Consider the following 13,414-nt stretch of genomic DNA (forward strand, 5'->3'; position numbering starts at 1 on the left):
TATTATGATTATGATTATGATTATGATTATGATTATTATTATTATTATTATTATTATTATTATTATTATTATTATTATTATTATTATTATTATTTTAATTTATCTAGCCTTGAGAAAGGTTTCCATCTGCTCATCTAAGACTGTGCCTCTGCAGGTGATAACAGCTCTGAACTTAAAGCAGGAGCCAAAACACGTATTATTTTAAAAAGCAATTAATACAATTTAAAACCAATTTTAAAAAGACTTTAAACTGAGATGGTAGGGACCCTTTAGATGTTTGACTATAATAATATATCTTAAACAACTGTGCTTGTGGATAACAAGGCTAAACTAGAGCAACTTACTAAATGTGGTAGATACTGTAGAGAGAATTGAATCGATTGCTGTAACTTTGTCAGAGAATATTAAGTTAGACAAACCTCATAAATCTCCTCCACTGCTCTTCAGCTGGTACAAAGAGAAAGACTGTATTAACAGTATAAAAGAAAGGACCACTTTTATCCATCACACATTTGTGTTCTAGTTTTTTTTTGTCTCATTGTGTCTCTGGGGATACAAAGTGAGAAGTATGAAAGCAGAAATGATTTCCTTATCTTTGGTATTTTAATTTAATCTACTGTCTCCCCAGCAGGAGGGGATGTCTCTCATGAAATGCGTGCCTTGTGTGATATCGGTTCTGTCTTGTGTTTTCGTATAGATAAAGTGGGCAGTGTGAGCGGAGATAGTGGGCATGGTTCCAGTCACACAGATGCTTATGATGAGCTGTTTCATACACCCAGCATGGTGGACTTGGACCCTCTGGACAATGATCAAGAAGAAACTGGGAACAAGGTTAGTTTCTGTTGACTTGCGCTAAGTTGAAAGAGAATGTATAAAAATAAGAGCTGACAGCAACATTTTAGGCTCTTTTTGTAGTTCAGACTTGCATAAGTGTGCATGTCAAGATTCATTTTATATATAAAGTTGTCTCAACAGACAAACCAGTCACAGTCTGTGACAGTGCTTCTGCCTAATTCGTTGAAAATCTTGCCTCTTGCTGGCAGATTGTCTGGATTTTGTCAAAAGGTTAAAGTATTTGGAAAAGCATGTGTATTATTTCCTGCCTCACTCTACTATTTGTTGCCTTTTAAATTGGAAACACAGTATAATTCATTGTACAGACTGTCCTCTGTCTTGTTTTCTGTCTGTAGGTAATTGACCTGTCCCAGTACAGTCCAACCTACTTTGGTCCAGAACATGCCCAGGTTCTGTCCAGCCATCTCCTCCACTCCAGTTTGCCAGGCTTAACTCGTATGGAGCAGATGTCTCTCATGGCGCTGGCTGACACCATCGCTACCACCAGCACAGACCTCAAGGACAGCCAGGGCAAGAGCAAAGGTACTACAGGGGATATCCAAATAGATAGAAATGCAGTAAATAAGTGCACCATTCCACAATATCCTGTAATAATGTTATGTACAATGGTTATGTACTTATGCATATGTAATAAGTGTTATCTGTCATTCACTAACCAGGTGGAGAGACACTGGATGAGTGTGGTCTGAAGTTCTTGCTGGCTGTGAGGCTACATACCTTCCTGTCTACCTCCCTTCCCCCGGCACACCGAGCACAGCTGCTGCGGCAAGGTACAGTGGACCAGCGGTTGTCACGGTTGAAGGAGGAGGTCCGAACACAGACTTGCTTATTTCAGCATCTTCTTTGTTCAAACAGCATTGTGCTGAATCAAAGCCTGATGTTTCAGCTTACACCTTCATCAGGGGCCAAACAGGAATACTGGGTTGAAAACCACTTTTTATTTTTTATATATATATCACACAAGGCATCCTATATAATAATTACATCATTCAGTAATCAAGCCATCATCTGTGTTACCTGTATTGTTACCTGTGTTTGCTTTACACATTACACACTTTCCTTGCAAGCTAAGTTTAACTATTATTATTTATCTTTGATACAGTTTGTTGGAAATTATACTAGAGTTAGATTTTTGTCTATTCTTTTGGCTGGATTGATTAATTGATTGTTCTTCTCACTATTATTATTCCGATTCCTTTCAGCTGTAAAAACCCTTCAAATATCAAAAATGTTCAGCTCTTCAAGGACGTTATTGCTTGTATTTAGCCTTTTTTTTATTACCTTTTATACTATTTAAAATAATCAGCTTTTTTCAGCAATTTTTTACATTAAAATGAATGAGAGACACCTTCAAACACACTTTAAGGTTCAACTACTTCAGCATACTTCCAGGTGCAGACTTCATTTCAAGACTTTCAGCTATTATACTTCTATTCAGCTCTTTGATATCTTGTACAGTTTTATGCTTTTGTCTCACAGTTTTTTGAGTTTATGTGTATTGCACAGAAATTTCAGCATTATGTTCATTATAATCTTCAACTGTTCTTCTACTTGCTCACCCTAACCCTTATAAGTCTCACAAATTTCACCTCCATACACAATTTATACATTAAAAATGTAGACAAATTTATGCTCTTTCATACAATACCACTCTTTAAGCAGTGTGACTCCTGCTCCTCTTACTCTTACTCTCCGTCTTCCTCCTTCTTCTCCTCTTCCTCCTCCCCCTAATCCTCCTCTTACTCTTCTTCTTCCTCCTCCTCCTCTCACTTCCTCCTCCTCATCTTCCTCCTCCTCATCCTCCTCCTCATCCTCCTCCTCTCTCTCCTCCTCCTCCTCCCCCTCCTCAATTAAGTTCTCAGCTCTTTAGGTTCCAATGTGATTTTCTTTTTTGGACTGCACTTCAGCTTCCAGTTCTGCCAGTAGGCGATTATGTTTCAGCATCCAGTTTTTTTTTTCCAGCAATGCGATGCTTTCCAGCTTTTTCGGGTAATTCAGTAAGATTTCAGCATTTTCAGCTTCCAACTCTGCCACTATTACAAATTGGCTCGCAGGATTTTCAGCAAAGCAACACAATTCATTTCAGCTTTTCAGCTAATTCAGTTAAGATTTCAGCATTTCCAGCTTCTTTAGGTAATGGACATGAGCTTCCAACTCTTACATTTCACCTTCATTTCAGCAGGGCGATGCATTTAAGCTTTCAGTAGTTTCAGCAATGCAGGGCAAAATCTTTCAGCATTCAGCAATCACACACATTTTCTCCAGGAAATGCATTTTCTAGTTTGTTCTGATTTAACCACAAGATGGTGCCATAATGTGTAAAACAAACACAGGTAACAATACAGGTGACACAAATGATGGCTTGTTTACTGAATGATGTAATTTCTCTATAGGATGCTTTGTGTGATGATTGAGAATGTATAAAAAGTGGTTTTCAACCCAATATTCCTGTTTGGCCCCTGATGAAGGCATAAAGAAGAAGTTGACGAAATGAGTCTGTGAGTGTGGTCCTTCTCCTTCAAGGCAACCAGCACCAACATTAATTTGATGGGGTTGAGGTGCTTCTTCATTTGATCATTTCAAAGTTGACACAAGCAGGCTTGCAAAGACTACAGCCTCCCACATACAGGGTCATGTCAGGTTGATGAAGAGACTCTTTTCTAATCTAACATTAACAGAAAGTTTAAATTAAAAATGAACACACATAGTTCTTGGGCCAAAAGGCACTTAAGCCACGATTCCACCAAAAGTTCGAGGTACTTTGGACCCAGAGGAACTGATCCCAGTGACGAAACTCAGAACTTTAAAGTCCTGTTTGCATTTCTATCGCATCTGAGGAACCAGGTATATCGTGCAAATCAGACCCATGAGGAATTTAAAAATGATGGCAGCATTTAGAGACGCAGTGTTAACACATGAAGAAACAACAACACAGATCTGTTCTTTGTTTTTACTGCTGCATGAGTTGGATGTAATGAATGAATGAAAAGGAGACATGCAGAGGAGGAAACTGAAACAAGAGTCTGTCTGTCTCCACAATATAACATCTGTTGAGTGTTTGATGGTTATGTATTTGTGCTTTAGAGCATAACTGCCATGAAACAATCAGAAAATAACATTTTATTTCTCTCATTCATGGGCTATGTTCTCTCTACTGCTGCTCCCTCTCTTCATTCAACCCACCCCCAAAGCTCCTGTACTTTTGGAAAGTACTACCCACCGAGCAGGGACTTTTTGGGGAGTAAAACAATCTCCTTGGAACTTAATTTAGATCCTGGTCCTTCTGGTGGAAATGCTAATAGACGAACTGAGTTCCTCAAAAGGTTCTTAGTATCTGGGGAAAGATCCTGTGGTTGAAACACGGCTTTAATGTGTTCTTCAGATAAAGCTCCTGTACCCACCTTGGTATTTGGACAGTAGCTCTATAAAGAACATTACTGATGGTCTCAATTGTAAATTCTTGACTCTAAAAGTCTCAGTGAAAGATGTGAACAAGACATTCTATTCATCACCCTTAACTACCACAGTAAAGTTACCCTTGAACAGGGCACTTAATCCATGTCAGCTCCCATTGAACTCCTCAGTGGTCAGCAGTACAACGCTGTGCTGCACCATACTGTACTGAAATAGGCAAGCCAATGCTGGGAATATATGTAACCTTTACTCCTGCATTTACTCACTCAAGTCATGGTTAACTTCTCTTGTTAAATGTATATTAAATGTATGTACATGTTAAAATAAATGTCATGTGTTCCTTTCCTTCCCCTACAGGCCTGTCAACATGTCATTACGCCTGGGCTTTCCACTCAGAAGCTGAAGAGGAGCTGCTCAACATGCTGCCTGCCCTACAGAAGGGAGAGCCCACCTGGCCTGAGCTGCGCTCCATGGGGGTGGGCTGGTGGCTGCGCAGCACCAACAAGCTACGCAGGTGTATTGAGAAGGTGAGGCAGCTAATGAGGTAGTTAAATATCATCAGTTTAGGTTTCTGTGTTTAAATCTTAATCAGTGACACCATGGACAGTTTAGTTATAATAAGTTGTCTAGTTTGCCCGACAAATGTTCAGATTGTGTCTCAGTAACAAGTCTGTGAAAGAGGAGGTATGTGTAAAGTAGTAAGTCCAATACCTCTGTGCAGTTTTGTTAAATATTTGTGCATTCATGTTAGATATTGTTCCACCTTACCCTTGTTTAATCTAATCAAATGTATTTGTGAGGTACTCAACTGCCTGGTCATTTTTATGAAGCAATCTTCTACATACTCGAAACTAAATTCTTTGCACCATACATCATAGCTTTTGGCTCATAGGTTTAATCATGGTATCTGCAGTAAAGATGGGTTGGACACAGTTGACAGTAGACGTTTTTAACATCCAAGGGATGCAGGGCGCCCTGGACACCCAGTAGTTTAAGGGACTTACACTAAATCTCAACAGCCCTGGTTCAAATCCAGCAGCATCGTTGTTGCATATAATTCACTGTTTCTTTTTCCCCTCATTTCTTTTCATCTCTCTACTGTTGTCTCTCTACGAAAGGCATAAAATGCCCATAAAAATACTAAGAAACAAACCAGGGACACGAAGCAATATGTAGTCTGCACCAATTTTCATTTTATTATTTATTTGTTTGTTTATTTCTCTACAAACAGACCTTGTTCTATTGAATAATTTTAAAGATGGTATAATCACATAAAACTAGAAATGAAGTGCCGTCAAATATGTGTACTTTTGCAGAGGCTGCTATAAAACACAGTACTATAACTGAGTATGAACTACTCCCTGAAGTGACCCATAAAGATTCAATTTGTTCTGTGGATAAAACTGTATAGGATGAGAAGGTGTGAACTGATTTTTTTTTTTTTTTTTTTCCCCAATTCTTTTGTCAGGTTGCCAAGTCTTCCTTTCAGAGAAACAATGATCCTCTGGATGCAGCGATATTTTATCTTGCATTGAAGAAGAAGGCAGTGGTCTGGGGACTGTACAGGTAGGAAAAACTGACATGGTTTTGCATGTAAAATACATATGCACAAACATGCACATACAATCATTGTCTTTTACAATTTTTTCCCTTCTTCGGATTACTGAAGAAAGTGTTATCGTTTTATTCTCTCCAGATCTCAGAAGAATGCCAAAATGACAGACTTTTTCCGCAACAACTTCAGCGAAGACCGGTGGAGGAAAGCAGCATTGAAAAATGCCTTTTCTCTGTTGGGAAAGCAGCGGTTCCAGCACTCTGCAGCCTTCTTCCTTCTAGCCGGCTCCCTTAAGGATGCTGTGGAGGCAAGTGGAAAATAGACATGACACAAAATAACTTTGCAGGGAAGCACTTGTTCCTTCAACTGCAATTGCTTCTCGTCAACCTGCTGAACCTAAATGGGAAAGCTTGCTTTCAGTATGAGTTAAATCAAGTGCTGCTCATTTTTATTTACAGGACGTCTGTGGCATTGTAATTCTGCCCTTTTTTCCAACAATTCATAGTCAAGGGCAATGTTTGATAAAACTACTAAGTACGCTGAGAAAGCACATTCACAAAAACAGACCGTACCTCCAATATCTCATGTGTGCGGCATCCTTTTTATTATTAAAAGAGCTCAATACATTCCCACAGTGGTGTCTTTGTCAAGAGCTTTTAGCACAATTCACTGAAGAATTATTGATGTTGGCAGTTGACTCTTGGGTGTTGCTGTCTTTCCTCCTTTTTGTGGGAATTTTCAGTAACAAGTAATGTCATTCATAAACTAGCAGCACCACACGTTACTGAAGCTTCATAAATGGGGACATTCCTCCTACTACCTTCATTTCATAAAAATATATTTGCATATTTTTTGTTTGTTTCTGCATAAACTTCAGCATGTTTTATAATAACTGTGCAGTATAGAGTGGTTTATTTAGTATTTCTGGGTTCGGTTAAACCTCACAAGAAATATATAGCTCCCCATCTTTTTACCTTCATATCAAGAGGACTGATTCTGGTCATCCTTTTTGTTTAACCTTTTATTCATCAAGGTTATTTCTGTTTAGAAAGTCCCTGAAGCAATGAGTCACAATATTTCGTCTGCGTGAGTAACTGCAGCTTCTCTAAGCATTTTATGGAAATGAGCGTCACCCAGGCAAAGAGCATCATATCATTGACTTTGTTTAGTCTCTCTGGCTTGGAGGTAGTCTCATTGAAATGCACCTCACACCTTAGTAGTTGGGGACAAGCACACCTACACCTCAGCTCAACTCTTTCAGTGAGCACAAACTTCTGTTTTTGTGTTTTGGTTCCTTCCTTTTATTTTCTACAGCTGGACAAGATCATTATTACCTGCCGCATTAACATGTACCAGGAATAAACAGTATTTCTCTAATTGTGTCTTATCTCGTTTCATCCCGTTCAGTTCTATGCCGGTAGCTATTTTTTAACTGATAAAAACTGTGAGATCTCACTTTATTTCCTCTTTCAGGTGTGTTTGGAGAAGATGCAGGACCTACAGCTCGCCCTGGTGATCTCCAGATTGTATGAGTCCGAGTTTGAGACAGCATCCACCTACAAAAAGATCCTCCAGAGACATGTGCTGGGACAAGACAAACAGGTGCACAATGTGTATATATCACAGACCCCACAAGCATTTTTTTTTTTTTACTGTAGAAAATACATTATTTTAAAAAAAGCTGATGTTTGAATCTTCAGCTTTTTTGACGATTCATACACTGCAGAGACACAAAGAAAAATCTGTCTAGTGGTTGTTCTTTCTACAATTTCCCACAATGAGTCATTTGTAATTTTTGGTTTGGTATTTCAGATTCCAGCCCACCATGATCCGTTCCTGCGGAGCATGGCTCACTGGGTCCTGGAGGACTACAGCAGAGCCTTGGACACTCTGCTCGAGCAGCCTGCTAACAGCGCCAACTCTGTGTCTACTGAAAGTAGATCTGATACTGGTAGGTTTACAGTGTTTTTCTCATTTGTTTGGCTTTATGAATTTATTTTCTATCATGCAGAGTTCAAATTAAGCCGGTATAGTCCTGCAGCGTTGTAACACTGGAGTTGCAATTTCAGTACAAGAAAGCACATCCCACATCTCCTAGTTTCTTTTATTAGACAAGAAATACATTTTCTGACGAAATCATCACAAATAAAAAGTTAGTCTCATCATAACTATGTGTTGTTTTGTTGTAATTTGCACAGTTTTGTTACAATGAGAGAACTTGTGAAGATGGACTAATGTATGGTAGAAGGCAAGAAAATGACATTATTCAGACTAAGTTGATGCACCACATGTATTGATAATTGACAACATCTTTTGATGATTTCATGTGTGTGATTTGTATCAATACTTTTCATAAATATATATTATTATTTTCAATATATATTTTGTAGCTACATTTTGTTTTGTTCTTTCAGTACCAATTGTTTAAATATATTTAGAGAATATAGTGTATATATAAGTATCAGTTGATGTATCTACACTAACTAGATAAAAGTAACTTTGACCTAGTTAGTTTTGTATGTTAACCTTAATATTATACATATACAGCTTTTTATCAAGTAAAAACATTAGGTCTAAACAATGTTCAAATATTATAATAAATCAAAGCCGCAAGCAGCGTTGGTCGGGACCTCGCACTCTGGCCCGTCGGGATCAGATCATTTTGCTTTTTAAAAATGAGGGATATTTCTTACAAGTGTGGTGTGCTTTAATTTTGAAAGTTTGATTGACAGGATGAGAATTTTCTGCAGGGTGAGACATGTCTGTCTTGCTCACACCTGTGTCATCAAAATCATGCAAGTTTGGGGCTCATTCACTTAAATTTCAATTAGTAAATTGAAAACTCTTGATGAGTTCGTGTGTAAAACAAATTATTTTCCTTATTTTCATCAAGTCTATTTTTAGAAAAGTAAAGACTTTTAACCCACATGACCTGGTCAAAGTTTGATTGAAATGTGTACTGTCAGGTGTGTAGAGACAATAAGTAACTGCAGCTGGACACAGAAAAATACTCATATATTTGAATGGAGAGTGTGAGCGAACCGCTAGGTGCTTGGGCCCTAATAAACGAAAAACTGCAGTATAGAGCTACAAATTTTAGTTTTGATTTTATTTTTCTGCAGCACCTTATCACTAAACTGTCACTCTCACTCAATGACCTCCATTCGACGCCCACACCCATCCTCCCCCTCCTTTTCTCTCTCTCTCCCTCTCAGTTGGAGAGGAGAATGTCACTCTTCTTGTGAAATATCCTCATAAATCCCATGACTATGGCCCAATCCTACATCAAAAATCACATTTTTTGTAGGAAATTTCGTCACGAATCCATTGATACAGGTTTCAAAGTGGTCAGACTTATAGTTTAGACATCAGAACCATTTGTTTGACACAAAGTCCAAGCTTAGAGATTCCCTCCCCATTGGTTCACATTGTAAGGTGTGATGTGGCACCACAACTTTCAGGGTTACAATATCTAAACCGTTCGAGTTTTTAACAACTTTCGTTCAGCACAGTGTAATAAGTCATGTATTAAACTCTGAAGCCAATACCATTAACGCCCTAGGAGTAGATAGCGTTCATTGGGGGTACATTACATTTACATTTTATCAAATTTTTCACCAGACCTGATGTGCGTGCCAAATTTGGTGTGTTTTTGAGCATGTGTAGGGGGTCAAATTTAGGTCTGAAGTGGCGAGATAATAAAGAAAGAAAGAAAGAAAGAAAGAAAGAAAGAAAGGAACAGAACAGATACAAAAGGGTCTTCGCCCCTTTGGGGCTCAGGCCCTAACAATAGGGTCCTCGCCCTTAGGCTGTTTTACAGCAGTCCTCTGCCTTTTGTGCTCGGTCCCTAATAAACAATATTAATTATATATAATTAATAATACAGTGCTGCTGGCATGTAAATAAAATGAATACATTAAGTCAAAATCTGAGTGTAATATTCTGCCTTGTGCTCCATTACCTCAGTGGAAAGCAGGCATAAGTTAATTTTTACACTAAATTGCATTTTAATGTTTTCTCTCCCCTAACATATGTTAAAAATTAATAAGGGCTTTTATCCAAGGCTGGTTAGTGTACACTGTCAGAAGTCTTATCTGTCTAGATGTCTAGATACCCCAGTAAATACTGAAGGTGAACATTTTTCTGCTGTGGATGCTGGTGTGTCAAATGCAGCATTGCAGATAAAAACAGGGGTAGCCTGAGGTCTTTGCAGATTGTAATTTGACACTGCGAGGTCAGCTCCTCTGCTTTCTCTAAAATGTCACAGCCGTGTAACTATTTTGGTCCTCCATTTAAATATGTGAAATTGCACAAGTAATTGCACCCTACCAGACACAGAAGACTGTTTAAATGAAGAAAATATACACGGCTTGCCGTAAGAATAAATGAAGAACTGAACTTAATATGAACCTTACTTCAGAGCCAAACCAGTCCCAGATTAACCCCCCTCTGCTACATGTGTTTCATAAATGATGTTCTCAAAGCAGTTGAAAGTTGTTTTTTTTTCCATCTTATAGATTCTGTGCTGTCCTAGCTGAGTTTACATTGAGTTGTCTCACATTGCTTTTGCCTCAGGATGAAAGAGAGTAAACTTTCAGTGTCACCTTTTTGTCCACTAGCTCCTCTCAATTTTTTTTTAAACAAATGTTTTTTTTAAACAGAGCTCCCAAGGCCGCCCATTACTTACCTTTAAGTGACCACAGAATGTAGTTATGTTGTGTATGTTAGTGTGTGAGTTCTCACATAGGTGCAAATTTTTGGTCTTTTCTCTACTACTGATTAACATTTCATCTCTATCTGATCCAATAACACAGCTTTTCCTCACAGGTAATACTGTGGTCAAAACAGTAAAGGTTGCTGATTTTTGCCACCGGCAGCAGATAAAATGTTTTGTCTTTTTGTTTCTATTACAGGTTCCTCTTCTGTGTCCACATGTAATCCTGAGGTTTTCAACTTCTACACCTACCTCCGTACCCACCCGCTCCTCCTTCGTCGCCATTTTGGCTCCTCAGACAAGGCTAAAGTTGGCCTGACCGCCGAGGGTCGCAGGGCTGACTCCATTAGCCTGGAGGAGAGAAGACTGTTTTTCACAGCTGCATATGCACACCTGCAAGCCGGCTGCCCAATGCTAGCGCTCGAGGTCCTCTCCAAGATGCCCAAAGTCCGCAAGCATTCCAAACTCCACAACCAGGAGGACACCGGTATCGCCACCGAACACAGCGTTGGGAGTAAGAACGGGCAAACATCAGACCCGGATTGGTCTCAGCCAGCTCTGAACGGCTACGAGTCAGGCGGGGACAGCTTATCCAACAGCCAGTCAGATTCAGTGTTGAGTTTTGACTGGAGCCAGCCGTCAGTGACACTCCCAGATGAGCCCCTGGAGCTGAAGTGGGACAGTGACAAAGACGACGAAGACGATGAGGATGAAGAGGAAACTAAAAATGGTAAGAGCGGCAGGACTGCAGACAGCAGCAGTGTGTTCCAGGACACGCAGGATGCCATGTCGCCACTCATGGAGATGGTGACAGGAGAGGACAGCGAGGACAGCAGTGACTTCATAGCACCCGCGGATGACATCTTGGTGGCCCAGCTGAAGTTTACCGCCTGTTTGAAGATCATGACCAATGAGCTGAGGACGCTTTCGACCGGGTATGAACTGGATGGAGGAAAGCTTCGTTACCAGCTCTACCAGTGGTTAGAAAGAGAGGTGATTGCACGCACACACACATTTTAACACTTGTACAGACTTAAAGGTCAAATCCATATTGTTTATTTAGTTAAAATGTTATTATAATATCCATCTGTGTGGTGGATACTCAATAAAATGTTTATTACTCGCATAACTCCACACATCTCCACTGTCATCATGTTCACTGTTTCAAGATTTTCTCTCCGTGTGCATGCTGGATTGCATTTAAACATCATAATAAGTGGAAATAAGTGGACGTGTTTTATGAAATTGTCTCCCTTATCCTGTGAAAACTGTTGTAACGCTCTCACTCCCACCCATGTATGATTATTCTTCCAGATAAATTGATTTCAAAAGAAAATTGTGATTCCCACAGGTGGTGGCTCTCCAGCACTGCTGCAGCTACAAGCCTTGCTTGCCAGAGCTGTCTGTCCAGGGTGATGCCCCTGTCTCTGGGTTGGTGGAGGAGGAACAGGTGGGTGTAGATTGCTGGCTGCTGCTAGATATGTCAGATATTCATGAGGAGAAATCGATGCAACACTTACTGTAATAAAAAAATGAAGACAAGCACGGTATGTTGTAACATGGTTTGAAGAGATTGTTGCACCATTCTTCCTTGGATCTCTGACAGTCAGACCTCTGTTTTTTGTTGTCGGGGTACAAAACATGCAGCTGGGAATATTTGTTCTTTTCTGTGTTATGATTCAATTTCAGCAACATAGTTTATTATACACACACAACCTTGCACAGAACATTTACTGTGTATTTACCGATAAAAGCTTTTCAAAAACCTACAGATGTACATTCATCTGTTGACGGAATAGATTATTTGTACATTGTTTTAAAACCTAGTTGTTTTTAGCATACCATCGCTTTTGTTTGAACACTAGCCAGCTGTATAAAGTTGGCATATTTATAGGAATGTTGATTGATGCGTCTATAAAACTAATAAAGTGAAATTGGTTTTCTAGCCTGGGAGCCCACGTGGTGACAGCCAGAGAAGCAGGAGACACTGGCTGCAGAGTAACCAGCCCTTACTGAGGATGTTTCTGAGCTACTGTAGCTTGCACGGGTCACACGGTGGAGGACTGGCCTCTGTACGCATGGAGCTCATATTACTGCTTCAGGAGTCTCACCAGGTAATTATGACATCAGATGCATAATTAAGGTCGCTGATGGACACAGCATGTCAATTTCGCAGCGGCAGCCGAGTTAGCGTCGCTGTATAGCTGCCCCTGAGTAACTATGCTAACTGATTCATAGAGTAATGGAAGAAGTGATAAAACAATTAGTCAAATAATCGATTAGTGAATGATTGACAGTTTTTGATTGGAAAATTTATTAGAATTTGTGATTTTTTTTTTTTGCTGGCTGTGCAATCTGCTTTGATTTTTTGTGTCTATTTATTCATCCAGATTGAAATCCAAAAATCAATGAGATAAAAAATAGTGACTCATTACTAGTCATTTATCAGTCCATTAAAAACATTTACTAGTCACATATTCTCAGGTGCTTTGCTGCTTGATTTCTGTAACGTCTTGACGTCTCTTATTATTATAAAGTAAATTATGCTTAGATTTTTGGTTACACTACTTGTCAAAGTATGTTGTAGTTTTTCAGTTATTTGTGTTTTTCAATTACTGAATTAAAACAAATAATAACTGAGAAATAAAAAAATCATTGGTGCAGTTGTAGTTCATGGTTTTATCATAAAGATACTACTGAGAACATTGCTTCATATTTGCAACCAAGACTTTTTCATCACTAACAAGTGGTAATAAAGATTTTATGTTCCGGCCAAACTTTGTCTGTCAGAGGTTGTGAACATAAAATGACAAAACGAGCTAAATGCTGTATATGTATAAAATACTGTTAAATGAATTAGATATGAATTAACAATT

At 39.1% G+C, this 13,414-nt stretch overlaps 1 protein-coding gene across 3 annotated transcripts in view; it reads left to right on the forward strand.

The window, feature by feature from the left end:
* Positions 1 to 13,414, forward strand: part of LOC121904260 (dmX-like protein 1) — a 63,285-nt gene that overhangs the window by 26,974 nt on the left and 22,897 nt on the right. For all 3 annotated transcript variants that reach the window (XM_042421912.1, XM_042421914.1, XM_042421913.1), the window contains exons 21-31: positions 698 to 831; positions 1,191 to 1,377; positions 1,515 to 1,625; positions 4,627 to 4,796; positions 5,738 to 5,835; positions 5,966 to 6,131; positions 7,298 to 7,426; positions 7,637 to 7,775; positions 10,738 to 11,531; positions 11,890 to 11,988; positions 12,485 to 12,652. In XM_042421912.1, the coding sequence (XP_042277846.1) occupies positions 698 to 831; positions 1,191 to 1,377; positions 1,515 to 1,625; positions 4,627 to 4,796; positions 5,738 to 5,835; positions 5,966 to 6,131; positions 7,298 to 7,426; positions 7,637 to 7,775; positions 10,738 to 11,531; positions 11,890 to 11,988; positions 12,485 to 12,652 (2,195 nt within the window). The remainder of the gene's footprint in view (positions 1 to 697; positions 832 to 1,190; positions 1,378 to 1,514; positions 1,626 to 4,626; positions 4,797 to 5,737; positions 5,836 to 5,965; positions 6,132 to 7,297; positions 7,427 to 7,636; positions 7,776 to 10,737; positions 11,532 to 11,889; positions 11,989 to 12,484; positions 12,653 to 13,414) is intronic.

The sequence above is a fragment of the Thunnus maccoyii genome, chromosome 9 (assembly GCF_910596095.1).
Source record: "Thunnus maccoyii chromosome 9, fThuMac1.1, whole genome shotgun sequence".
Lineage (NCBI taxonomy): Eukaryota > Metazoa > Chordata > Actinopteri > Scombriformes > Scombridae > Thunnus > Thunnus maccoyii.